The 27,148-nt window shown below is 44.1% G+C and overlaps 3 protein-coding genes and 1 long non-coding RNA gene across 6 annotated transcripts; 1 reads left to right on the forward strand and 3 right to left on the reverse strand.

The window, feature by feature from the left end:
* Positions 1 to 620: 620 nt before the first annotated feature.
* bmp10 (bone morphogenetic protein 10) lies at positions 621 to 4,307 on the reverse strand. The gene is made up of 2 exons (XM_029164086.3): positions 3,191 to 4,307; positions 621 to 2,839 (listed from the first exon to the last, which is right to left on the reverse strand). The coding sequence occupies exons 1-2, from the start codon at positions 3,594 to 3,596 to the stop codon at positions 1,770 to 1,772; spliced, it is 1,476 nt and encodes a 491-aa protein (XP_029019919.1). The 5' UTR covers positions 3,597 to 4,307; the 3' UTR covers positions 621 to 1,769.
* Positions 4,308 to 5,791: 1,484 nt separating this feature from the next.
* Positions 5,792 to 13,339, reverse strand: arhgap25 (Rho GTPase activating protein 25). 2 transcript variants are annotated; one of them, XM_029164084.3, is made up of 11 exons: positions 12,974 to 13,339; positions 10,676 to 10,878; positions 9,716 to 9,803; positions 9,429 to 9,542; positions 8,589 to 8,793; positions 7,982 to 8,114; positions 7,808 to 7,881; positions 7,580 to 7,701; positions 7,201 to 7,355; positions 6,486 to 7,015; positions 5,792 to 6,414 (listed from the first exon to the last, which is right to left on the reverse strand). In XM_029164084.3, exons 1-11 carry the CDS (start codon positions 13,035 to 13,037, stop codon positions 6,213 to 6,215), a joined length of 1,890 nt encoding a protein of 629 aa, XP_029019917.1. In that variant the 5' UTR covers positions 13,038 to 13,339; the 3' UTR covers positions 5,792 to 6,212. The 2 variants fall into 2 exon arrangements, with proteins under 2 accessions (XP_029019917.1, XP_029019916.1); XM_029164083.3 differs by lacking the exon at positions 12,974 to 13,339 and having other exon boundaries at positions 10,676 to 12,938.
* Positions 9,613 to 11,250, forward strand: LOC129604544 (uncharacterized). Its single transcript, XR_008695531.1, has 2 exons — positions 9,613 to 9,845; positions 9,948 to 11,250. It is a non-coding gene; the product is annotated as an uncharacterized LOC129604544 (long non-coding RNA).
* A 275-nt stretch (positions 13,340 to 13,614) lies between the features above and the next one.
* Positions 13,615 to 24,608, reverse strand: cds2 (CDP-diacylglycerol synthase (phosphatidate cytidylyltransferase) 2). Of its 2 annotated transcripts, none has more exons than XM_029164087.3 (13): positions 24,323 to 24,608; positions 22,017 to 22,159; positions 21,591 to 21,687; positions 21,140 to 21,237; positions 20,076 to 20,215; positions 19,296 to 19,354; positions 18,901 to 18,983; positions 18,612 to 18,699; positions 18,454 to 18,522; positions 18,040 to 18,192; positions 17,333 to 17,452; positions 16,973 to 17,076; positions 13,615 to 16,821 (listed from the first exon to the last, which is right to left on the reverse strand). In XM_029164087.3, exons 1-13 carry the CDS (start codon positions 24,392 to 24,394, stop codon positions 16,686 to 16,688), a joined length of 1,362 nt encoding a protein of 453 aa, XP_029019920.1. In that variant the 5' UTR covers positions 24,395 to 24,608; the 3' UTR covers positions 13,615 to 16,685. The 2 variants fall into 2 exon arrangements, with proteins under 2 accessions (XP_029019920.1, XP_040928471.1); XM_041072537.2 differs by having other exon boundaries at positions 24,242 to 24,365.
* Between the last annotated feature and the right edge of the window lie 2,540 nt (positions 24,609 to 27,148).

Raw genomic sequence — 27,148 nt, forward strand, 5'->3', positions numbered from 1 at the left:
CGTCATTAGTGGGCTGTGGCCAAAATTTTTCTTTTTCTTTCATTTAGGAATACATCTATGCATTCTAAATACATCTGTAGTCAATTTGAATGCTCCTGAAAGGTCACACACAAAGTAAAATAACAGATTGACGTAGACGATAACTTCCATAACTGGTGCTGACATGTGATACTTAGGAAAGCAAATTAGCGAAGGTTCCAGAATGTACTTGTCTGGCCTGAATTTGGCTTACAGTAGCTCACTGCTGTTTGTATGTCCAACAAACAGACTGTCATTATGTGTTATTCTAGTGTGATTTCATATATGTGCTGCAGTGTCAGTGCAACTTACCCAGTTAGAGAACCTACAGCTGTCACATCTGGAAAAACAAACGATGTTCAGGTTGATCCGAGTCGTTCTTGCAGGGAGTCTGGAGGCTGGTTCCTCTCTGCAGACCTTTGTGTGTCTTTTCTTCCCGCTGTCTCTCCACAGGCAGGTTTTTTCCGTCCGCTCGTGGGTCACATGTCCCATGGTTCCTTGTTTGTGTGTCCTGTTTGAACTATGACCCGGGAGCTGCTACCGTCACGCTGCACGGCATGAGCGTCACTAATATGGAACGCATGACATCACCGTTCTACCGTTCTAGCAGCGTTTTCTGCTCCGGCCTTTGATTGACAAGCGTAAAAGACCATGTGTCCTATGAAAACAATTTCATCTTCATGCTTATTTTTATGTGAGACGACCAGAAACTAGAGGGATCAGTTAACAAAGACTTTGTCAAATAATTCTTTATTGTTTCAGAAATTATTCACATATTCTTCCCAACAAAATTCGTTTTGTGCTGCAAATGCATTGTCATGGTTATAAAACACTATTTAGGCACTTAACAATAAGCATCTTACACATTTACATACAGTATATATTTATCTATCTGTTGTAGAAATTAATAAATTAAAACAATAAATAGCAGCAGAGGTATCAAAAGGCCGATAACAACAGAAAATAACTAGGTTATAAATATGAACAGTCCATAAAGCCTTTTTTAACCATAAAAGTGATACACAACTCAACTTAAGATTGTTGGGACCCCGAGGTCGACGGGCTGAGACAGTTAGGATTCTTTCTTTCCTAGGAATGCGTGGAACTCCTTACACTTTGCCCAGTCTCACTCCCCCATCCATTCGCCCCTAAGGTCCCCGAGCTCCAGTGGCGGCCGAGCTCCAGTGGCGGCGTACATGTTTCTCAACCCCCGACACCTTACTTATCGCTGCAGCTTGGGGGGAGTGGGAGAGAGGCATCTGAAGTGGGGGGAACAGGGCTGCGGGGAGATAACCCTGCCACTGGAACCCCTGCGCAGCGCCTACGTATCAGGAGGCCGCGGGAGGCAGGAGGTGGGCCTGCAGAGTTCATGTCTTGTCAGGTTGCTTCAGGGAGGTCATTCCACTGTGCACATAAAGTGCTGATTAGTGTTTGCACCGAGCGGGGAGGCCAGAGATAAGCAGAGAGGAAGACAGATGTCAGGGGGGAAGGACGGGGAGGGGGGACGACTGACCCGCTGGTTCCCACCATGCAGCACACACTGTAGGATGTGTTTGCTTTGGTCCTCTGGGAATTCTTGTATCTTCTTGGTTTTGTAGGAAACTGTGTTAACTGTAGATCTGCATTAAACGATGTCCCTCCATTAAATGATGACATCATGAAAAGTCTGACCCTTACAGGGATTCCAGCAGTCGTCCACTTGTTTCGGTCCGTTCTCCATTTCCAGCTGTACGCTCTCGAAAAAGCACGGGCTATCTGCAGCCGCACTCGCCCACCACCATGCCCTCAAACTTGTACTTGTAGGTGACCACACCTGTGTCGTCCAGGTAGAGCAGGGAGATGGGCTCCAGCTTGGTGGGAACGCAACAGGCCCGCGACGCCTTCTGCGGACTGTTGATGCTGACCAGCGTCTGGACGATGGCGTGCTTGGTGGGTGTGACGTGCTTCGTCAGTGGGAAGGAGCAAATCCCAGTGCACTCAAAGGCGTCGTAGCCGGTGGGAGCCAGGATCCAGCTGTCCCAGCCAATGTCCTTGAACTCCACGTACAGAGACTGCTTCTTGCAGTGGTTGCTTTTGGCGTTGCGGCGGATGCGGGAGGCCGTGTCGTAGATCAGGTTCGTGCGCATTTGCATGAGGTCCTCTTCGCCTGGCTCACCCTCCTCGTCCCCCCCGTCCCCGTCTCCCCACAGCCCGTTCTGTCCCCACCCCAAGGTGTTCGTCAGAACCATGTTGGAGGTTTCGTGGTCGATCATCTCATCCAGCTCGCGCTTGTCATCGCGGTGGTCGCTGCTCTGGTCGTCTGAGTAGACGATCAGCAGCGGTTTGTGTTTCTCCTCAGGGCTGGTGTCAATCTCCATGTCCCCATCGGGCCCCTTCCTGCCGTCGCTGTTCTCCTTCGTCCCTTGAGCATTGTCTTCGTTAGCTATGCTGACGATATGCACTTCTAAGCGGTGCGTGGTGCCCTGGTCGGATTTTGACCAGCGGTGCACGGCGGTGGTGATGTCAAAGACCTCCCACCCGTTATCGGTGCTGTAGACCTGACGCGAAGCCAACGCTATGAGATCCAACCGCTCGCCCGCGTCTCTGAGGCTGTCTCCCCTTGCGGCGCCCTCCTCGGTCACGTTGTTGTCGCCGTCTTGGGACGCCAGCTCGTAGACGGTGACCTTGCGGTCGACGCCAGCGTAGAGGTGGCGGTCGGTCTGGACGAGGGTGTAGAGGCGAAGCTCGGCGGCCGTGATGCATTCATGGTGAGGGACTGACACGTTGAAGAGCAGCGGGTGACGCCTCACTCCTCCAGCACCCACAGCACTGGGAGATGAATCTGGGCAGGAAGCATAAATGGTCAAAGTTCAGCGTCTTTTCTTTTTAATATTGACTTCAGGCAAGATTTCTTAAAGTAAGATGGTCTAAACCTGACAAGAACGACGTCAATACTTCCTAAATATTTAACCTATATTTTTATATTCATATTTTTATAAATATAACTATTAATCATGATGGATCAATCTGGTGTTTTGTAAGTTACTCTAATAAAAACCTTAACATATATGACCGTTACTAATTACATTCTAGAGCAAAATGTATCTAAATACACGATTTTCCTCAAGTTAAACATAGCTGCCAATAGAAGAGAGAAAATACATCCACATCAAAAAAACCAGAGGATCTTTACCTTCATTTTTGAAGCTGCGGATGATGTTTGCGTTGGGCATGGTGGTGCGGTCGTTTGCAAAGCGGTTGTAGAGCTCCATCATGTACTCGGGCGGCTCCGCTCGGGCGCTTCCCGGGGGCAGGGGCGGAGGACCTGAGCCGGACAGGTTGAACGCCTGCAGGAACTGCGCCTTCAGGCTCTCCAGGGCGACCTGCACGTCCACGCTGCTGTCCTGCTGCAGCCCCGACAGATCCACCACGCCTCCCAGTCCGTCTCCTAGCCCTGGGTCGGGACGGTGCCTTTGATGAGCATTGGAGATGGGGCTGCTCTCCCCACAGAGAGGCCCCTGGAGCAGCAGCATGGAAAAGAGCAAGAACAAAGTCTTGGAGCTGCAGATGGTTCCCAGTTCCCAGCAAATGCTCGCCATGGGAAAAACAGTCTGCAGCGCTTGGTTTTATGCCTCACCTTTTATAAGTTAACCGGATGTAACACTAAGACAGAGTGATTGTGATTTCTAGAGCCCTTCATCCAAAGGCTCAGTAAAAAGAGTCGGCTGAGTTCATCTGCAGCCCTGGAAGGTTGCGGCTGCCTGCAGGAGTCAGTGGTGGCTGCCTGCTGACCCCCGCGCTGACCGGTGGGAGCTTCTCTGCAGGAGTGTGTGCGCCCTCTGCTCTCCTCCAGAGTCTCACAGCATTTATTCCTATGCACACCTTTTGATGTCCTTTGCGACAAGGGTGCAGTTCCGGTGAAAGGGCGGCCTAGGCTGGTCCTGGTCCGTCCGACTCATCTCTGTTATGTCCTCTCCCCCGTTGGTCTCTCTGGGCTCTGCTCTCCTCGTCCCAGCGCTTTCTCTCTGTGCCTTATCTATGCTATGGTGGGCTCCGCATTGCTCAGTGCTTATGGTCTCCTTGCTGTGTGCGTGTGTGCGTGTGTGTGTGTGTGTGTGTGTGTGTGTGTGTGTGTGTGTGTGTGTGTGTGTGTGTGTGCGGACGTGCGTGCCTTCAACTTTGTGTGATGCACATGAGCGTGTGTTATCTCACAACTTCCTTAATGAGGATTTTGTAAACACTGTCCTGCAGTCTCTTCCTTGTGGAAGTGCTATTTTGTTTGGGTGGATGCTCCAGCGTTGATATTCCTCATTTGTTTATTTGCTTTGTAAATGGTGGAGTTCTGCGGGCTACTGTCTGGGCTTTATTGAGCATTTCTGTTTTGATAAAATACGCCGAGGGTTCGGGGCAGGCTGCGCTCGTCCAGATGAAATTGAAACGCAATGGGGTGTGAGGCCTCGGTGCGGCGGAATGAAAGGCGCTTTCTCACAGCGAGGCTGAGAAGCTTTTCCAGCAGCTCTCGAGGACAAGAATATAGAATCAAAGTGACTCATGTTCACTAAACAAAGCGGCCTTTTATGAAGCTGTCCAAAATGTTCCGTGTGTACTTCCTCTTCTCGGGATAGTGTCCAAAATGGCTTATCTGCACACAAGAGGCTCTGAGAAAAATGCGCGAGCGGGCCGAGCTACAAGATTGGAGCCGGTACAAAGGGCTCCACACAGAGAGGAACTGCAGCGACGGCTACATGGCAGAAGGGGTGACTCACGGTGAAACACTTCCACCATTCATGCGTGCGGTTCTCTCTGCATGGTGAAGCGGGCTGGCACTGGGAGGTCGAGGGGCCGCTCCCTGGTGAGAACATGGATGACGCACACCCACTTCGTCACCTGAGCTGCCGACCGGCTACACAACTGTCCATTCCTGAGCTTCTTTGCGTGACCTGCAGATACACTCCTGATTGTGGTGCGTCACAGAGATGGGAAGGAATGAGCCTTTTCCTGCCCCTGCCACTCGTCTGCCAGGCTGATATTTGACAGACGTGCTGTTATCTGTGACTCTGTCCAACTGCTTTTGCAACACACTGTCACGTCTTCCTGGTGGCTGCAGGAAGGTTTGATAGCGGAGATGTCCTGTGCGCACGCACACACACACACCTCCATATGGTCTCTATTATGGGGCCTCGGGGTGTTGCACATGTGGATTGGTGCAGACCAGACCTGCTATTTTTGGACTGAAACTTGCAGGAGGCGATATTTTGTGTTGACATCTGATAGTTGAATTTTATGGTTTTCATCTGCGCCTGCTTTGCAAAGTTGTGGTTTTTCTACATGGGAAAATGGATTGAATGACTGGGCTCAAAACATGAAAACATGACTGCACTGCTACAACACTGATACATCTGCACAGTAAAAGTCTTCACAGTCCATCAGTCACGGTTCCGTCCAAGTACTAAAGAGGCTAATAAATAAACCAACTCCATAAGTAGCAGTGTTTTGCTGCAACGTTTTAAAATGTTATTACCAAATGCGTGTTTAATGTGTAGAACTGAAGGTCCCTGTAATTGTTCTCTATTAGTATCACATGCACATAATTTGACCCTAAAAAGTTTGATTGATACAAATTGACACTCATAAAGCATTCACAGTGAATATTTATAAACTGTTCCCCCCGGTTAACATTAATATCAAGCACAATACTTGATATTAATTGTGTAAATATGTAATTGCGTGGGTCATTTTAATGACTCTTCTTCTCGTAACAGTAATTATATGTATAAAAAACATGACTCTGAAGTAACGTATGACATTTTTTCTTTTTAATCGATGGGACCCAGCGCATTTTGTTCTGTGCACACACGATGCGCTCTAGTTGTTTCATGAGTTGAGGATGAGATCACATTCAAATGTGGAATCATAAATATTATTCTAAACGTGGAGCTTCCTTTTCCGACATTCGTGCCAGTGACAGCACTTCTCCAGTAGTGAGGAATGATGTTGTTTTTGCAAAAGTCTTTAATTTCAGTTCAAAGCCTACTCGCATCTCTGGTTAACACACTTTCCCCAGAGACAAATGAAAAATAATTTATCTTCATGACTAAACAGGGCGCGAACGGAAACCTGTTGGATTTCACCGGAGGACGGTCGTACAGTATCATTCATACGTAACCATCTCCTGTGGGATCATAACAGCCACATGCTAGTGAGTCTGATGCCTGTTAAGTGGGAGCTTGTGCTCCGGGGGCCAGAAACTGCTGAGCGTCTCTTTTCAGCGCCTCGTTATGTCTCAGAGCCTCGTCCCGGCTGCGCTCTGCATTCCTCAGGCAGGTCTCCAGAGCGGCCACACGGCGGCGCTCTGCCTCCAGAGCAGACTGGACCTCTGCCAGAGTGGCCTTCAGCTGCTGGTTCTCCTGCTGCAGGCTGAAAGGAGCAGACAGGGCGGGTTCAGACTGAGTCAGCAGACTGTGTGGCCGTGCGTGGCTCTCTCTTACCTGTCCAGCTGCTGGGTCTTCTGTTCGGGCCTGCTGTTGACCTGCTGCGCTGCAGGGCTTGGCGTCGGGGCCGGTCTGCTCTGTGCAGGAGACAGCACCAGGGCAGGCCTGGGGCTGCCGTCAGGCTTTTCACTGCCGGCTGCTGAAACGGCCGTGTTGTCGCTCCCTCGGCGAGCGGTGCACCTATCCTCACCCTCCTTCTTATTTGTGTGAGAGCCCCCGGAAAACGAACCCGAGGTGCGAAGGTCCAGGATCCTAAAAATGTCCTCGGACAATGTCCCGCTCTTCTCCTCCGTCTCCTGGATGCGACTCCAGCGGTTGATGGCGTCGGCCTTGGCTGCCATGCCGGTGAGGGGGCAGTTGAAGGTGGGCAGGGTCTGCGTGCGCTTGCGGGGACTTTCGAGCCAGTCGTCGACGGAGGGTGAGAACGGCTCTGAGAGGACTGCGGGGCTACAGTTTCCTCTCAGTGGACCTGGACTGTCAATGTCTTCTTCTTCTTCTGGAGATTCGGACAAAGATGTATCAGCCATCTGAAATAAAGGAACAATGCCACTAAGTATTAAAGCTGAAACATAATGGAATAACTAAGAAAATGATCTGACTTAAATTTCTATTCTGTTACAGTTGCGCTGTGTGCTGATCTGTTGCTGACTTTCTAGTGTTTAATGAACGACACAGAACACACGGGTCAGAACACGAGCGGCGCTGCTCGCACCTCTGCGGACTCCCAGCCCACGAAGCTCCGGGGAGCGTTCTTCTGGCTCTCAGCCTTGTTTGGCGGCGGCGAGGGAAGCACGTCTTTGGAGAGAGGGAACAGAGCCTCGTGCTGTCTGATCATCACGGTCATCAGCTTCTGGATCTGAGGAGTCGCTGCAAAGAAAAGATAAACGCGAGAAGATCAAATCTCACATCTAAGTTTTTAAGTAAAAAAATTCACTGAACTGAGTTAAAGTGAGATTTTTTTTGATCACATTTTAGTTTTTCTGCTGTTTTCCAGACAGTGTTCAATATACTTTTCACAGCTGAAAAAGCCAGATACTTTTGCATCAACCAATCTGATGCTTGAGGATATTATGGGAGAAACGTGCTGTCACCTTTCATCACAGTGATGGGATCTTCAATCTGAGGTTTGAACAGGTTGATCCCCATCACTGTCGCCAGGTTCTCCACATTCATCTTATTCACACTAGAGTGTTGCTGCACCTCAAACAAAAACCTGCAGCACAAAGACAAGCAGTCATGACCGGACCGTGACCTCTCAACGCGCTCGTCTAGAAAATGTCACGTAAATAAGGATCAGAATCATTCTAGTTTCGACTCACCGGCAGACGTAGCTAAGAAGGTTGTAGTTAAATCTGGGGAGAAGAGCGATTTGTTTCTCCAACTTTCCCCAACCCTAAAGCAACACAAGCGAAATATGAAAGGACTAGCACTCAAAATGTGGCCCGACTTGTACTCTCAGATGAAGACCTATGCTTCGGCCATTGAACGCTGACCTCAGAGCTGTTGCTGTCTAACAGGGTGGTGCAGTCCAGGAAGTCTTGGTACTGGGTCCAGGGCACCACGGGCTCCGGCAGTTCTCGCAGGTAGAGCTTGAGCAGCGACGCCACAGTGTGGACATCGGTGTCACTGCAGGCACATTAAGTTGTTATTATTGACATGATACATAAATATACCAAAATAGGCCTCGCCACGGTGAGTCATGACATCTGTATGTCAGGGTCGAGAAGGCAGAAGCTCAGACGTCGTGACTCAACATCTACCGAAGCGTTCCACCGCTTCTACAAATATTGTTTTTTCATTTATAGACTGAAATACGACACAAAAAGTCTCTGGGCGGGTTGAGGTTCGCATCAAATCCCATATGAACATGTTCTGTTGAATAGACGTTTAAATGAAGCGTGCTCTGTCACATGTTGAGTAGCAGAGGCTGACAGAACAGGATGTGGTGTCGCCTTCAGCTCTGAGCAGACAGAAATCGCTCATCTCTCCTTTCCTTCTCAGAAAGCAGCTGATGCTGGTGATTAATGGCGAGGGCATTCTTTCCTTATATAGCAATCAAGTCACCACCATTAACAGTATAAAGCACTATCAGAGCGTCACCTGGGGAAGGAGGGTCTTTCTCCTGCGTCGAAGGCATCTCTGAACTGTTTGACGGCATTGTCCTGTCCGGGCAGGCGGAAGATGCCCTCCTCGTCCAGCCCGTGCTCTTTAATGAACTCCACGCACTTCTGCACCAGGATCGGCACCATGTGAGGCCCGAAACGTTGCTCGTACGTTATTGTGTCAATGAGACTCTTCCCAAACACTGAAGAAACACAGAGGGTCAGTTTAGAAAACATGTCCTTTTGCTTTGTTGCAGGACTTTACTGGACGGTGAATCTGAGGCAGTATCCGGTTGGTGGAGTTCAGCTGGAGTCCAGCTGCTTCTCAGTCCTGCCACCAGGTGCAGAGTCACTGCACCACTGCTCTGAACACATTCATGAGCCTCACAGACGCTGGTTGGTACGTTTCTCTACCAACACACAGGCTGGCTAATTGGGCTATACTAAGCTAGACGTTTCATTGCTATAGCATCATATCTAAAAGAGCAATGTGAGAATTGATAGACGAGCTTTGCAAAATGTTAAACTAAAGTCATTCTTGTTCATTCTTTCATTCTTACTCAACATGGCTCACACATAATGTGAGCACTGACCTTTATGACGCAGCATCAAACCTTCCACATCTGATTTTTGTTACAAAGTCCCATTAATAACTTTGCTTGATGTATGAATACTTTTGTATTCACTGAACTTATAACGTCAAATATATCAAATATAATAGTCACAGTTTCTAACTTCAGTTTCAGTAACAAACACAGGAACATGTAGTTTGCCACAAGAGGAAGAACATGAGAAATGCTAGAAGTCACATTGAGAGCATTTGATGCGTTTACTGAACCTCCACTCGCTGGCACTCCGATGACTCTGCGCAGAGTGCGGACCCACTCCTCCATGTCACTCTGGGAGTTGGCCATGAACACGTACGGATATCGTTCTCTGTCGCCAGTTGAACCTGCGAGTTTGTGAGGGTTATTGAAAAAGGGCTACATAATCAAACATAATGTGGTGTTGAAATGCCAGAAAGCAACATACAGGCTGGCAACAGACCTTAGTCTCTGCTTTTATTATGTATTAAGTATGAGAACATGCTAAAATATGTTTGCATAAAGTCAGATTTGCGCTTACGTGGTATGATCTCAAACAGGTATTTCCCAGGGTCATCTGAAGACAGAGGGAGTTCGTTAACTTTGCTGAATCGCAGCTGGATGACCCCCTGGCGTCAAGAGAAACGCGGACACACAAAGAACAAACACGAGTTAGGAATCAGACGTTCGTTGAAATGGCACCGCCCGATGTCTTTATTTTGACTGACGGTGTTTCTTTTCTTGTGGTTTCACAGATGTACAACCAACTGAAGAAGCAGAGAGTGCTGCTGGTCCAGTGCCTGTGCTCCAGTGCTTCCAGTTTACTTCCCAGTTCACTGTGCAGTATGTGCAGCCCACATCTTCTGACTGTCGCTCTCCATACACTGCGTCTACTGCTTTTTTTAGGTGTTGGTGGTCAGGTCAGGAATTGGCTTTATTACTAAAACCACATTCGCATTCTATTTTCCTGTTTCACTATGAGATAATTTCTTAAGAGCGACAACATGCGCATATTAGTTACACCAAACCTCACTTTTCTGTCCCTTATTGAAGTTACCACCTGCACATGAGGAGATGGTTATTATGGGTTTATCCCACATCAGCGTGATACCATGGTACGATCTTGACTGACTGATTAGCTGTCAGTGTAAGCAAAGTGCATTAGAGCAGGCTGCAGAAGTTTGATTTGCATACAGGAAGTGTGCTGGGCTGAACTGCCGACAGAATGAAGTGAAATATGAAATAATACATTGCTTAATAACTTATGATGACATGAATGCAGCACGATGTGACATCGCTTAATGTTGTGGTTACATTGCAGTTGGTGTTCATTACTAAACGCTACAACTGTGCCAGGAATAATGAGCATCAGAATGAAATGAAGGTTATTCTAATAATGACGATGAATGGCTTGACCATTAAATGAGTTGGTCAGTAATCAGTCTGCACCAGTGAAAGCCAGACATGGTATAACAGAAGGAATCAGGCCCCGGGGTCTCACCTGGACGGTGGTCTCCTTGTCATCCTTGTGGTAGGTCAGTGTGCTGCCTCTCAGCACAAAGTAACGTTGCTGCCAGTTCTTCACTAGGGACCTCTGTTGCTTCTTGAGCCAGCCGGCCTTCAGTGGCCGCTCCATGGACCTGGTGGAGTGCGGCGAGCCCTGGCCGGGGCCTCGTTCTCCTGGCACCACACTTCTGGATCGCGCTGCCCAACACAAGGCGGGTGAGTGGAACCTTAGAGAACACCAGCCGCCAGCGCGCCGTGTCACAGCCGGAGCTGCGAGACGCGACCAAAACATCGGCGCTGCTCAACTGCAGCAGAGCACTTCCTCTTTTTGATATGGATGTGCATCAACCTATCGAGGCTCAGAGACCCGTTCAACCTATTTCTGCTCCCCACCTATGCACATCTAGGCCAAAAGGAAACTTCTGGTCTGGGCTGACCGGCTTCCTGTGGAAGGTGCATGAAAGCAGCTGTGATTACCGTTCGTAAGTAACAGAATGGGCTCGGAGATGAAGTCGTGTGTGGTTGTAAGTTAAAATGAAAGTAGCGCAAATAAATCTTCATACAACTGTCTCCCCTGATTGAGACTCATCACCGCCCTCCCCAGTTTTGCGGGGTCGCTGGGAGAGGTTGAGAGGTAGAGATGTTGTGATGAAAGAACGGAGGCAGAGGTGTACGTGGTGCAGAGATGGCGCTGGCAGCAGTAAAACGCAGGGTGGTGTCGGTTCAGAGATAGTCGGGCTGAGATTGAGCCCTTTGGCTTTGTTGTTCCTAAATTCACTGTTTCTTTTAAGGAAGATGACAGAAGAGGAGAGAAGAAGAAGAAGGGCCGCACTGGGGTAAACAGGAAGCTGCTCCATAATTGCCACGGGGACACTTTGAAGGTCTCCACCTTCAGCCCTTTGGTCTGATTTTAATAGCGTCACCCTCCTCTGATCAGTGGGAAGTTAAAGTGCTTTTGAGGAACCCCAGGCCCACACACACACAGGCTGATGTCACACCACACCCTCAGCTGACCAACGCCTTTAAACTGGACTCAAACAGGACCAGCTTCAGCCCAACAGCTCCTCAGTAATGAGCTCAGGAATTAACGAGCTTTGACTGTTGTATCTACACAAAAAAAAATCACGATCGTGTGATGAGCAGCAAAGAAAACAAAATAGCTAATTATATACAATACTAAAACAAAATAAACAAATGTCCACTTTTTTACTTTTTTGCAGAGACTGGGATGAGAAAATTGGCAAAATACACAATAGGTTGTATATGTATAACCTACTGTATGATGGTTATTACCCTTTAAAAGCATTTAACTGGATAATAACCAGCCAACATACAGTTATATTTGGGAGGTTTAAAGCTTCATACTGATCTGACAAATATGACACCTCATATACTTGCTAATGAACACATCACAGCGATGGTCAGTACAAGTGTATGTAAACACTGGTGGATGTCCTGTCAAGTCATTAGCAGAGGAAACATGGCCATTACATGTCAAACACGTCAAACACACCTCCACAGACTGGAACCTGCACTGAGCTGCAGAAGCTGAGCTCTCGCATCCGTTTCCTGTTAAAAAGCTGCTTCATAGCAGTTCCGGGGTACGAAATGTGTCACCTGTCATTGTCCACATCACATCTAAAGGCAAAAGAATAATGGGGGGGGGGGCATTTTTCAGGAACTCGTAGTGTCTCACTGAAGCAAGGACACACAATGTGCAGCAGACAGTCGACACTGCAGACCTCCACTTCCTTCCACAGTGCTCATCAACCTGCACCACTGATTCCAGCAATGATTAGAGCTGGACCCGACACGGCGCACGATGTCAGGGATGCTGCAGCTCCACAGCACTGAGAGGAAGCTCCACGTCCTATTGATCTGATTTGACCCTGTGCAGGTTCACAGGGAGCAGCATTAGTACACCGCATGTAGACTCCTCGAGACCTGTTTGCCCGGTGCGTCTGGATATTTACGACAGCGTTATACCACAGCTACGGTAGTTATTTGTGCATTGAGACCAGTACAAACTAGGTCACTGTGAGATGCACTGTTCTAAACAAGGGGACCGTGATTTGCTGTAGAAACGTCTGGTTTAACCACGCAGCAAACAACCACCGGTCTGAGCAGAAACAGAACACACGGTGCAGCTGAATGACTCTCCTCAGTATTGTATGCGAATGTATATGTATGTTTAAAAGGTGGATACAGAGGCAGCATGTGAGGAAGTGCTCCGAATGACAACGCGTGCTGAACATCCAGGCTGTAGCGAGATGCGGGCTGGCCGCCGGCTTACCTATGCGAGATGTCTCAGCCTTGAAGGTGCTGAAGTCCCAGTTGCGAGGCAGCTTCAGAGACATTGTCCTTGGCTCGCAGCACGGGTCAGCGGTTCATCTCACACGTACACACGCAGACGCACACACACGCACACGCACGCACTCATACAAACACGCATGCACATTGGAGATATCGCAGATCACACTTCCTACTTCCTGTGTGTTAATGTTTCTTCTTCTTTTTTTGGTTTTCAGCCCTTACAAACACGTTGCCTCATGTTGCGTTTGCTTCCATGCTCGTACTTGTTCTGATAGAGTTCTGTGAGAGAGTCTCCTGCCCTGATTCACTGCAATGTCTCCAGATCCTCAGTGCAGCGGGGAGTTTTCAAATGACTAATGCTCACTAGTGTCATGCAAAAAAAAAAAGGCTGGGGGTGTCTTAAAGGAAATGGTCTTAACCTCTTTAGTTTGCCTCCTTGCGTAACGACGTTGCTTCACATGACAGGAGGCTACAGACAGTCACAGCCTGGTGAAATGTATGTTCCGCTAATCGTAAAACACTGCAGCCGCTTCTCTTCATCACTTGTTCCGAACCCATCTTTAATCTACATCAAAATGGGGAAGACAAAACAAGAAGGAAGAAACCAGTCGCACTCAAAACCACATGATATTTCCATCTTTAATTTGAAGCACGTCATAGCATCAAGGAACACAACTTGTTGCTTAACAGATTCAGCACAAACCATTGCACAGCTTAAGAAGAATATAAAGAAATCTTTTTTTTTTTAAATGAGAGAATCCAGAAAAACAAAATCAAAGGGGAGTCTACACACTGTGGCACAGTCACAGCTCCCATACATTCCTTTCAGAGGGGCAGTAAAGTGTCACTCTCTCTCTAAAAATGACACAAAGTGTGTCATCAAACAGAGAACTTAACTACTCTTAACTAACTCTTTAAGCAAGTGGTAACTTCAGGTTCAGTGGAATGTATCAGACAGCAGTAACAAAGGCTCAAGCCCTTCTGCCTTGGATGCAGAATCAACCACAGGAGCTGCAGCTCTCTCTAGCGGCCGTCTGTAACACTAGTCAGGAAAAAGATGGCAGTGCACAGCTGCAGGGCTACGACCTCAAGCATCAACCCACCACGGGCTGGCGAACGCGCGGCGGCTCAGACGTTATTCATTGCGGTACTTTCTGGAAACTTCCTGTCTGCTAGACAACACAGCGTGTTGCCTCAACTCGCTCTGCCACACGACGACTAGCAGGGGAAAAAAGCTCCGAAAACACACGACGGCACTGAAGTCACAGCAAGAACAGAAAGAGAAAATACTCCTCTCCTACCATACCACAATAGGCTTTCCCATATGGCAATAATACTTTTAAATATTCATCTAACAAAAATACTAAACACCTGACATGTGTCTAAACATCTTAAATGTACAATATAGTCATTTGCTTACAGTAAATAAAATAAATACTTTAGGAAAGATTAAGTTAAGACAGCTTGGATATGACACGATGTGAACTGAGTAACATTCAAATGCAACAGAAAGAAACTATAGCCGCGCTTGGTTTTCACATGGGAAAATATGAAATGAAGCAAAAGCTAATTACTGTGTTACATAAACTGAGTCCATAAACGTTGATAAACATCTCTGATCCTGAATAAGTGAAGATGAAGAACTAACAGCCTGTTTTCTACCACCACCAGACATAAACACGTAGAGACCGACCTTCACACGTCCCTGCTACACTGATGACTGAGTGTGTGTTTATATTGCTTTGTCCTCCTAATACAGAGACAGTTCTACCTGGCTAACGTTATCGCCTGCACATCACATCAGCTCATTTGGCTTCACAGAGACAATCAGTCCTGAATGGACAGAGGGGTGCAAAGGGAGCAATGTGCCGAGACATGATGAGGAGTTTGGTTCATTTTTGAGTGTGACAGAATGATTAGCGTCAAATCCTTCATATCGAACTAAACCTAAAGAATGAGTTGGTCTCACGTACAGAGATTACATGTTTGGTCAATACCTATGTCTGTCATTAACCCCATCATTTATCAGGGCTAAGAACCAGTGTTAATAATTTGGCCATTTCAGAACATACCATTTTATTCCAAACTAAATCCACGTTTGCTACTTCTAACTGCTAATGTGATATCTCAATTTGAATCCAAGACATTTTCAGTAAAACACAAATTCAACTCAATCTAGGACTGTGAACCTTGATAAATGGGGAAAAACCTAGAAGACACAGATAAACATTAATGCAGTGGGATCCAATGTATCATGTTGTAGTAGATACTGCATGTCCCATAATTCACTGCACCTTTCATCTGACTGAAATGTTCCTGGATCTAACTCTTAGACCATCACTGTGACATCATCAGAAATGAGAAAACTTCAAATAGCTACAAAATGCAGTGTGCAAGTATTTTCACAGGTTGAGTAATACCTGTAAAACAATCTAACAGACTAAGTGAAAGATCAGACTAATTCCCCTTCACCAGCTCTCACCATTGTTAATTTAGTCTATTGATGGAATTCACCTACATACAGTAGGAGAAAAAAAATTAACCCAGCGGTAAAGAAGCTTCAGCTTTTATATCTCAGCATAAAAACAAACCCTCAAACACTTATTGTACAGTAAGATCACTGGTGTCAGTGCAGTAGCTGACTGTCCCGGAAAAGTCCATCTTGAATATTAGATAAATTGCCAAATTATAGCAAGCATTTCAGTTAAGACAGTGTTAGTCACATCATTGGTATGTGACATATTCTGCTTTGAAACTGAACATTCAAGGAGATACTACACTATCTACTACTACCTAAGCCATGATGAACCAATCTTAACACCTCAACAGCCCCCAATTAGTAACACTACATATAGAATGTATATAACATATAGAACACAACAAAATAAAAACTAAAGTTTAACTGTGATACAACATTTCTCCTCCTGCCATGAAATATCAACCAGGTACAATGCAGAACACCACAAAAGACCATCTAACAGATAGAGTTTAATCTTATATCCACCTTAAATGTCTGCAGGATAAACAGACAATATGGTGTGATTTGGCCAAGCATTGGAGGGTCTGAAATGATAAACAACAGGGAACATGAATAAGACACACAAACAAACACATGTGGCAGGTGACTCTGAATGACACGGATACGGACACAACATTAACATATGATAGAACCTATCAAATATAAAACCATTGATGTATAAATAGAAACAATCACAGTTTTGAAAATTAAAACTTAAATCTGGGAAGGGTGTAGCTGAAGTAACAATTCAGTGAGTAACAGAGTGGAGCAGTGCATTAAAAAAACAATAAAATATTAACACGCATTAATAGATATATAGAGGAAATCCTGTGTACAGCTGAATAATATTTTGTTCAACAGTGTGAATAGGTACAATGTGGCTATAATGGAAATGTGTACAGTACAGTAATTCACTAACGCAACCTGTAAACACTGGTGTCACAGACTGTATGAACACAACATGCACAACTCTCAAATCCAAATGAAATGGAATGACCCAAGGCTGTAGTTTTTGTGGTTTTCTTTTTTTTGTTGTTGTTTTTCTCTGATGTGTTCTCGCTCACACTAAGCACTGCGGGGTCTCCTGGGGCTCCAGGGCCTGCGCAGAGCCACACCCTGGTGCCGCCCTCCTCTCTGGTCTCCCCCTCGGGGTGAGGTTTCGGTGCGGGTGGCTCTAGGCCGCGGCCTCCTCCAGCGCTGGCAGCAGGCCTTTCTCCGTCAGGTGAGCCTTGAGGGAGTTGAAGATGTGGAGCTGCTGATCGGCACGGAGGGCCAGGAGCTGCTGGATCACTTTGCTGGGGTTGGGGCCCCTAAGAGTGACATTTAAAAGGGTCACGTATTAGCTCCAATGTTTCAGTCACCTTTGTAGCTAGTCCTATAAATAACTGATTTCAATTTCTCATAATAAACAAAAGGTCAAAAGCAATAAATTGTTTCTATAGGTAATTTTTGTGTGTTTACCTTATGAAGCTGGCAATGTATACATTAACAAATGTGGCCATGAGGTACTGGCAGTCGAATCTGTCCATGATGCCACCATGGCCTGGAATAGTGTTGGCAAAATCCTGGATAAAAAACACACAATGAGATATATATATAAGAAATACATAAAGACAGATGTGTATGTGAAAACACATTATAATACACATTATAATACACGTAAAATACAAGAAAATTACACTATTATTGTCACCTTGCAAACAGACTATGCAAATTTAAACAGGAAACGATTGAGACAGGCAGCGGCAGCAGACTGACAGCTGGATCACTCTGATGTGCACAAGCAAGTAACTGAGGGAGATTATTGTCTTTAGCTCCCACCTTGATCTTGAAGGCTCTTTTGAAGCCACTGGCAAAGAAACCACCGAAGGGTCCCACAATTGAGGCGAATGAGGACAGAGCTATGCTGTGGATCTGGAATGGATAGAGACGCACGGTGGTCTGTGTAGACAGGAAAAGACGTGTGATCAGCAGGAGAGCTTTAAAGGTCACATCTTACTTCTTAAAAAAGAAATAAATACACATGCACACACTTCCAAAAGTAAGGTCTCTTATTTTTTAGAGATACAACGGTTTATTATGTATACACATAATTTTAAAGGTTAAATTATCATTATTTTTTTCTACATAATCAATTATTATTATTATTATTTCGGGTTATGCATATTTGTAGATGCTGTAGTAGTTTTACAATGCCCATATAATACCAGCTACCACACACACACGCACGTGAACACCTCCTACACAGAGCTCCCTAGTCCTCAGTCTGTGTGATGTGTGGAGATTTCTTCAGAGCATTTACCAGTGTGTGGGTGTGTTGATGATGTTTATTATATTATATAATTGCAAGACAGGGAGACACAGCATGCATATTGTTAATTTAATCAAATTGATTAGCTTAGGATGCTGTCAAAAGAATAATGGTCATTTGAGCCCTGCTTGTGTGGCTTTACAGCTTGGTGTTACATCTGGATACAATCTGACATAGTAGGGAGTGCATGTGTGAAAGAGGCTTAAGCAAATCATACCCATCCAGTGACAGACTCCAGGATGGAGGGCAGGGAGTACTCCTGCAGCTGGAAAAGGTCAGATGGCTCACAGTCCACCTGGAAACTGTTGGAGTCGTTGTTGAACTCCACCGGACACACAAAATAACGATAGCCAGCCATCACATAGGAGAGCTACAGGAAGAGCCAAGAGCAGTCATCAAAGTCTTTTCATGGTTTAATTTTATTGTATATTGTCCTAAAATGGTTCTTTAAGAGCTGGTAATTTGAGTAAAATCAATGAAGATTGTTAATAAGTTGTCTATTCATTCAGATTTTCACAATATAAGACATAATAACAATTTCAGTGTCTATATACTAAAGAACTGTTTTCATCTTTATGGAATGTGTACAGGAGCAAAGGCAAAGTAGAACATTTAAAACGATATAGTATACCATGATGCCAAACACAATAGTGGCAAATAATCCACCAATGAATCCCTCCCATGTCTTTTTAGGGGACAGCTGTAAAGAACAAATTAAAGATGTATTTAAGTAATTCATTTAAAAAAAATGATCAAACAATACTACCAGTGTCTGTTTGAGCAACTAACCTTGATGAGAGGGGTCCGACCAAAGAAGAATCCAAACATGTAGGCCATGATGTCATTACAGATCACACATGAAATTGGCACAATAAACCTATTAAGACAAACAACTACATCAGAGTAATAGGAGACCAATTTCAAATGTCTGATGTCCTAATAGACAGAACCAGAAGAAATATAGTTTACATGATAGGTGTGTACCTGGTCCTATAAGTGTTCTGAATCTTACATCCTTAAGAAAAGAGGCTCCTCGAGTTCAGGTGAGTAGATGAACAGGATAAAGGCATTTACTTACCAAATCATCCCCTCAAACAGGTTGTGGATAATAAGGTGGGACTGAGTCACGACAATGAGTAGAGTCACATGGGTCCAGCCAAACTGTACAAACAATAAAATGATATTAATACAGATACATTCAACTCAAAAAACGAAATATGATAATGCTAGAATACCTAAAACGGGTCTGGTCAGTGACAACTTTAAACAACATCTTTTCACAGTGGGGAAAGAAATTAAAGTAAAGTTGATACAAGTGGACAATATACAGCGACTGCATGACAGGTATGTGTCAAATTATTATTTAAATACATTTTATGAAATTTAAATGCTGTGCCTTTAATGATGTAAGTGGATCATTAATGGCTCAGTAGCTTTCAGGCTAATGACTGGAGGAGGCAGGCTTCTTCTTACCATGTAGAACTGAAGACGGTAGTGTTTCTTCACCAAACTCAGCACAAACATACAGAAACCTGCAATGACAATGCAAGACAAAGCTGTCTGGAATGCCTTATAAGGTAAGAATCTGAGGTTTAGCACCGGTAAGAAGAAGGGGGTGAATTCACTCACAATCCAGGCCATCTAAATTTAGAGTGACCTATTTTAGACAAACCCCAATATTAATGTGCCGAGAGGAGCTCAAGATGTATTGATACTGTATATATCTAACAAAAGATAGAAGGGGAGATGAATTTTAAGAGCAAACGTGGGGGTAATAATTTAAAGCAAACACATAAAAAAGGTGGCCATTTCCCTTTTAAGTTATACTCGATACAGTATGCAGACCATCCAACTGCAGATGTGAGTGAAGAAGGCCAGGCCATTGGGCTAATCCTAACACTAGCAGGCAAAAGGCAGACACAGTGCCTCCTACGTCAACACATCCTGTTTGGTCTCGCTGAAGTACTGAGAGAAAACCTGCTGTACAGGAAGTGGGAGTCCTCTTGTTAGAAGACAGCTAAAATTACTGAGCATCTCACAACAACAAACCATGAGGGTAATGACTCATTTGCATATGTCACAGTACAAATTTTGTTAGTCCCATTGTGTTAAAATATTATATTTCCACATGTTTTACAGTCACATGCCATCGGCTCTACAGTTTGCATTTAATCAAACCAGGTGTCTGTGGAATACTGTATATATACATACTAAATAATTAAGATGGCTTTGGATGAGTGTCAGTGTTTATACCTGTGAGGTAGAGTGCAAAAGAAATAAAGCGATGGTATTTGCTGAGAATACGCAGCGGTTCCTCCCTTTGCACTAGTGTGAAGAAGTAATCTGTCACAGTTTCACCATAAAAGAAGTAGTTCACACACAACAGGAAGTACCTGTTAAAGGATAAAGAACAGGAGTAAACATACACATCACAGCATTAATGACAGCGGCTAATCACATGTTGAATTCATTACCACTGCAGCTGCATGTGAGGTAAAGATGCAGAACATAGTATTTTCCTTCTCAGGGAAAAGATTGGGGAAAAACATTTTTTTTAAAATCACCCTAAAGTGCTGCTCACAGACTACATGTTCCCTAAATACTTACTTATCATCAAACAGCACATACTGTAGTGCTCTAATAGATCAGGATAATGACACGGGAAATTAGGGTACTGCTTCATCACATTCTACCACAATATGTGTGAAGTTTTCAGACTGCGACACTCGCTGCACACTCTCCAAAAATTCTGAGATGGATGTGGAAATGTGAACGTAGATATTGAGTTAGGGGTAGGCCCAATCTAAGCCCAGTTTACAAACATGGTCCCCAGCTGGAGCTTCTTTTATTCATACAAGCGCAGAAAGGAAGTACAGATGTAGATATATACATGCTAATGTAATCACATGTCTCCAAGGTCAATCTTCTAGCCCATAAAAGTGTAAAGTGTAAACCTGTTGTTAGACTGTGACATGGCTTAAAAGAGGTACCGGCACTGTAAGGGTAACTCAGGAGACAAGGGGGGCAATAAGGCAATTTGTCTGTAGAGTTGCCCCTAGTGTCACAATCTGAAAAGCCCTGCACTACAAGATGCATTGCTAAGATCAGTCATTTTTTCTAATTAGCTTAAACTATCATGTACTCCAGATTATAACGGATAAGAACACAAACCTTGAGAAACCTGCAACAAAATAAAACAGGAGATAAAACAGGAGACAATAGAATAAGAAAGAATTGCAGATGCTGCCCTTGTCTTTATCTTTATCTTTAAAACTCTCTAAAATGTGCATCTGTGTGCTTTATGGGTAGATCCTCACCAGCTCAATGTCCTGAACCAGGGCAGGTGGTATGAGTGGTACACGCTGTAGCCAATTGTGATGATTTCCTGGAAGCATTTGATCTGAACACAGAGGACCTGTACAGAGAAACACCGCATCACCAGGGATTAAAGTACTGCAAAATGAGGACAGTGTGTAAGTATGCGCTGCTGCCTGCTGTCCTACTGACACAAAATGGATGACAGGCCTATTTAAAGGGAACTCCCACATGATGAAACCAGTAACTGTGCATATTATTAGAGAGCCTGGGTCCTAATTATACAGAACCAAACTTAAGCTGTAGAGCATGCACCAAAATAACTATAAAATATCAATGCACTGCACAAATCTCCGCTTAGTCACTTTACTGTTACTGAAGGTACAGAACAAATCAATATAGTTTTACAAACTCTCATCTGGACAAAATCTTTAATGTGTTGTTTATACTCACAATCATCATAAGCACCATGGGACCCAGGTAGATAATGAAGAAAAAGAAGGAGATCATGGCTAGTGTGAGGATGCCTCGGACCCACCAGTTCTTCCATCTGAAGATAACACATGTTTCTGTTCAATCAATAATCTACTTATTGTATTAAGTTGTGCTAGTGTAACAGGGAATTAAAAAAAAAAACACACACACAGACACACACACAGACACACACAGACACACACACAGGCTACTCATTTGGGTTTGTAACTCCGTAGAGAACTTGCAGTGTCTCACCTTGTCACCTTTGTCATTTACCACCATTGTTTTTCTGTTTTATGCTGGCTATGCTTTAATCAGGGAGATTATATCATAGTGTAAACAGACAGTTTACAACACTGGACACACAACCCTGCACTAAAACCGTCACTTTAGCAGTAATCAAACCTTGAGGAGAGTCCTGAAAGGGCTTTGTTTAGAACCTCAGGGGTGTCATCAGGAGGAACTGGCACATCTGGGACTCCAGAATCCGCTTTGGACTCACTGTCTGACAAGCCATCTTTTTCCACCTTCAGCTCACTGTCTGATCCCTGATAAACAAAAGGAGACATATGACAGTCAACTTCATCCTTGAGCTAAAACGTGTGGAAAAATAAATGGAAAGAACACCTTTGATAAACACTGTGTGTGCCAGTTCTAAACACACACAGATACAGTAACTCTTGTCTTCTTAACTGATGTGTATTCAACCAAATATTAAACAAACAGCCTCAGTGTTTGAGAAAACTGTATACTGTGTTAGGCAGTCAACAGCACGACTGCCAGATCAGGCTTGTGTGTGGGCGGCTAAATGCTGCTCCAAATAATCTCCGTTCATATTGTTGATTTCTCAAAAGCATCTGTTCAGGAACTGAGGCCTTTTAAAACACACTGTCACCATGGAGAAGCAGACAGCAATCACACAAGAGTGGATGCTTCTCTGGTGAAAACAGAAATGTTTTTTCTGGTCAGTTTGTCCTTTTGCTCTTCACCACTCACTGACCTCTGCTCTGCTGGTGATCAAATTAGGCTGGCAGCTCTCAGCTCCCATTTACACAGCAGATGGTTGTCTTGCTGTTTTCAGACACATGCCCATTCTCACACTAGGCTACAGCAACTATTGCACTACCACAGTAAATTACTGCAGCTGCAAGTTTTGTCTACTTACAATAGAAATTTACTTTTCAAGCTCAGGTTCAAAATAACACTGATGAGGCAGCGTCACAGTTAAATTGTTTAACCTACATAATCTGGAAAGCACAACATCATATCATCATTCATCAAATTCAATTTCACCCCTATTACCATCTAACCATCTACCTCTCTGAACCAGGTCAACAACTAGTTAGTAACCAACAGTACATTTTCAAAAATTGGGAGAATTTCATGAAATGTTATTACAATCACACAAAAACTCTTACAAGCTAGCATGCTAACAGTATCAACACCACATGAAACAGCATCCACAAGAACACGCAATAGCAAGACCCATTCTCCACCGGTTACTATGGCGACAATATCCGTCATTCAGGATGTTAGAGTTAAAAATAGGTGCCTGTTTCACTCACACACACAAAGCACACCTCCTCTGCCGTGCTCTCTGGGTGAAAAGTAGTAAGAATAAGTACTTGTGTTTTATTTATTTTCCAAATATTAGAAAAAGCAAAATCAGGCTGTGAAACAACACATCGTTTGAGCTTTTAGAAGACATGAAGTGTTCCACAAATAAGTTATACATTCAAACTTTGTTGATCTGACAAAGTGTGCAACTGTTTTGAATTGTGTTAAACCCGCGTATTTCTGCAAAAGGACAACAAGCAACAAATTTAAAACACTATCCAATGCTTTTGTGAGGCAGAAGAATGAAATAAAAAACTGCACATTGAATCGAAGCACGTGTGTTATCCAAATTGTAAAGCCTCAACTTCCTCCCCATCTCCTTTTTGCCTCTTTCAATCGTCAGGAATCGGATCGTTTCCTACTGGAAAGATCCTCACAATCGTCACACCACCACGCCCCTTTACTGGCTCTGACTATTCACTGGAAAGCAAGTTTGTCACCCATGTTGACACCACTTCATTCGCACCAAGTCTGAAAACAACCCAAAATAGATGATAACATAAGGCAAGACGGCGAATCACACACTGTTACGCAGACAAGGATCATGTCTGTAGATCCGGACATTCGTACACTGAAATAAACCTCCCGTTAAAATACACAATTCGCTCACGGTCTAAATGCTGGGTTGACAAGAAGTGTGTCTGTGACTGGAATCAGTCAAATATTTCAGAATTAAACGTTGTTTCAAACCAAAAGCACATATTAACATTGCTTAAGGTTACCTAGTGCGCAAGGTGAATTATGCTATTTGTCGGCATGTGTCATATTATGACAGCACTGCTACTTTATTCAAGACGTTAACTGGCGTTTGCGTCGCCTGTTACTCCCAGGAAGACAGCGAGCACCGCGAGCCAATCAAGTCTAAAATGTGAGTAGTTTGGCGGATGATCGTGCAGCTCGTATTAGTGCCTCGAAACACACCCTAAGTTATGGGGGTGACACTCTCAAATGAGACACTGCGTCCAAAGAAACACTTGTTAAAGCGTGATGTGTGTACGGTTATTATCGCATACCGTTATTCTTTAGCAGACGTTACACGAGCCGTCATCACGAGCGGTAGCTAGCGGACTAGCTAGCAGGCTAGCGAGCGTTACCTTGTCCTCTGACGGCTGCTGTTGTAACGTCGGGTCGGTGTCTCTGGCTGCGCGCTTCCTTAACTCTGCCATCCTATCAGACGATGCGAAGGCCAAACCCGATGTTTTAGTTAAATAATGTCGTTCTTGGGTATTGCCTCAGATGTTGCACAGCAGCACTTCAGTAGAAAAAAATCCAGTCGCCGTTAAGTGAGCGGAAATAAAAAACCAAATGGCACTTCTGGTTTTCAGAATAAAACTGAAGCTGTTTCCGTTACGCGCCATCACAGAAGGTAAGGTCAGTTTTTCATTTAGAAGTTGATCTGTCCTGCGCAGCCTGGATTCTCATATTGGTTCCTACCAGATTAATAAATCCCTCCTTCTGTCTTTTCTTGCCTGTCATGTTAAACATGCTGGTATAAATGGCATCTATCAAACATTAACTCCTTAACAATTATTGGCGAATGTGTACTTTATTTTTTTAGGTTTAGTGGCCGGATGTATTTATACTTTGGGTAACTTAATGTTGTTCCCCGAGTCGTGTGACGTCATGGAGATATAAGCCGTTCAGGACAAATACATTTTTTGTGTGTTTGAGTGTGTTGCTAGGGTATAGAGTCAAGAAACAGTTTAACATTATTATACATTTTATATAATAACTTTGTGGACTGTATCCGTTATCTTATGGAATATAACATATATATTTTCAAAGGACAATGAATCATTCCTCATATGAAAGCACTGAATGTTATTTTTTTAAGCATTTATTTGCATGTGTCCATGTAAATGTGCATCTCCTCATCGTTTGCACGGGTCTACTTTGCAAATCTCTGACCTCAAAGCTCAGTGCAGAACAAGATGCAGTTTCAGCGTCACTGACTAAATAGAGCATAAAACAAAGACAAACTATTGCACATTTTTTATAAAATATAAATAAAAAAAAATCACATGAAAAAATGTTAGAATGTTAAAACGCCAACACTGGGCCAGTCTTGCTACACAACTCAATGAACAAAGCAAAACAAAAACAAGACATATGAAGCTTTTTCTTATCCTTGTTTTGACTATTTGAACACTCAATTTAAAAACTACCAACACCGCTAATTACCATAACCCCCTGTCTTAAACGTAATAATGTTTTTTGTGTGAACTTATAGTTTCTTAGGAATCTTTTGTTTGTTGATAATCATCCGCAACTGTGCACTATTGTCAGTCTCAAAAAAAAACAATAATTCATTAACCCTTTGGATTATTATTGTTATGGATGTTTTAACAATAAAAATTTGCATATAATATGGAAATGTCCTTGATGACTGTGATACCTGTTGGTGGTCGTAGCTACTATATATGCTGCAAAAACTGTAATTTGCACCTTCAACAGCAAGTGGCAGCAGAAACTCACTGAAATGTGTGTGTGCCCCTGTTTTAATACTTAATATCCTTCTGATGTTGAAGTAGAATTAAAAGAGCAAGAGTGAAAACTGGAACCAATATACAACAGTTCAGCGTCTAGGATCAAAGTTTGTCACTTTCTCTTTTCTCAGTGATGATTGGCATAAACATTTACTGACATGTCTGACATCGGGTCAGACATGCTAAGCACAGCTTTGGAATTCTGTAGTTTTGTTGCTTGGTTCATTTAAATCAGTTAATTCTGTTGTCTAAGACATTGTTACATATGAAACCAATAATTATATGATTTATTGTATGTAATAACATTTGTTATTATAGGCATAGAACCCCATATATATTAGATCTTTGCCATCAACCGAACATTTAAATATTTAATTACAATAATTTATACCAAAAAAATTGATCTTAAAACATCCAGAATCATTAATGTAGCTCTGAAATGTTATTATTTATTATCAGGTTTACAACATTAATGATTTAAAGTGAGAACAACTAACCAACAGGAAGTGTTGCAGAAACCTCACAAAAAGAAAAGCCTTCTACTCACTCACACCCACATAAAGATTATGACTGCAGTGGTTGTGACTCTGTTCTGTTGGCACTTCCTCCTGCTGCAGTGTGATGCTGCACCACAGGCTCTGCATGTACTGCCACTGTACAGCACTGCGCCACACTTACTGTCCCGTACTGTGATGCACAGTCTGCCTGCTGCCTCCGCTTGCCTGGGCTCTGTGTGTGACTCTGGCAGATGAAATTTTGGATAGGACTCCTCAGCTCCTCCAAAGCTGCAGGGCTCTGGGACATCTGCAATGCAGAACTCTATATATAGCAGTGGAGTTCATGGAGACAGAGAGAGAGAGAGAGAGAGAGAGAGAGAGAGAGAAAGGCAGCATGAGGGGAGGCAGAGAGGAAGGACAGGACACAAAGAGTAAATGAATGAAAAGACTGGTCTTTGAACTGAAAAGAAAAGACTTGTTTTCTGTTTTCCTCTGCTAACAGTGAACGAACCTTCACCGCATGGTTAGGTGTTAACAGAAGTTAACAGAAGCACTAGCAGGGACACTTATGTGTGTGTTGGTCAGCATTGCTGTCTTTAACTCACTTACGGTATAAAAGGAAATAGACTTACATGCTTGTAGACTCTGGCAGGAGGAGGCTTATCTGTTTGGTAAATGCTGAAGTTGAAAATTTACTGCCTGTGGAAGAGCCTCAGGGGGACAATGGAGGAGGAGGAGAGCAAATCAATTATGTATGCACCTCCACAACAACAGAATGTGCTGACAGCAGAGTCCAAGACACACACACACACACTGAGGCAGCGCGGCCAATTCAAGGACACCTCCACAGAGCGACCAGTCGCAGGCCACACGTGTGGACAGAGGTGTTGGCCAAACTCTTTCGTTTCAATAACTCTTCTCTCTAAATTGATTCCTA

This window comes from Betta splendens, chromosome 9 (genome assembly GCF_900634795.4).
Source record: "Betta splendens chromosome 9, fBetSpl5.4, whole genome shotgun sequence".
Taxonomy (NCBI): domain Eukaryota; kingdom Metazoa; phylum Chordata; class Actinopteri; order Anabantiformes; family Osphronemidae; genus Betta; species Betta splendens.

Excerpts from the sequence above, each read along its gene's own strand:
- cds2 (XM_029164087.3), bottom strand. The coding sequence starts at position 24,394 with ATGGCAGAGTTAAGGAAGCGCGCAGCCAGAGACACCGACCCGACGTTA. Across the intron at positions 19,355-20,075 it reads TTTTGCACTCTACCTCACAG|GTTTCTGTATGTTTGTGCTG; the intron begins GTATAAACACTG and ends TTGTCATTGCAG. Across the intron at positions 18,193-18,453 it reads CTATTGTGTTTGGCATCATG|CTCTCCTATGTGATGGCTGG; the intron begins GTATACTATATC and ends CTCTTCCTGTAG.
- bmp10 (XM_029164086.3), bottom strand. The coding sequence starts at position 3,596 with ATGGCGAGCATTTGCTGGGAACTGGGAACCATCTGCAGCTCCAAGACT. Across the intron at positions 2,840-3,190 it reads CCGCAGCTTCAAAAATGAAG|ATTCATCTCCCAGTGCTGTG; the intron begins GTAAAGATCCTC and ends CTTCCTGCCCAG.
- arhgap25 (XM_029164083.3), bottom strand. The coding sequence starts at position 10,972 with ATGTTTTGGTCGCGTCTCGCAGCTCCGGCTGTGACACGGCGCGCTGGC. Across the intron at positions 7,702-7,807 it reads CTTCTTAGCTACGTCTGCCG|GTTTTTGTTTGAGGTGCAGC; the intron begins GTGAGTCGAAAC and ends TTTGTGCTGCAG. Across the intron at positions 6,415-6,485 it reads AAGACCCAGCAGCTGGACAG|CCTGCAGCAGGAGAACCAGC; the intron begins GTAAGAGAGAGC and ends TGCTCCTTTCAG.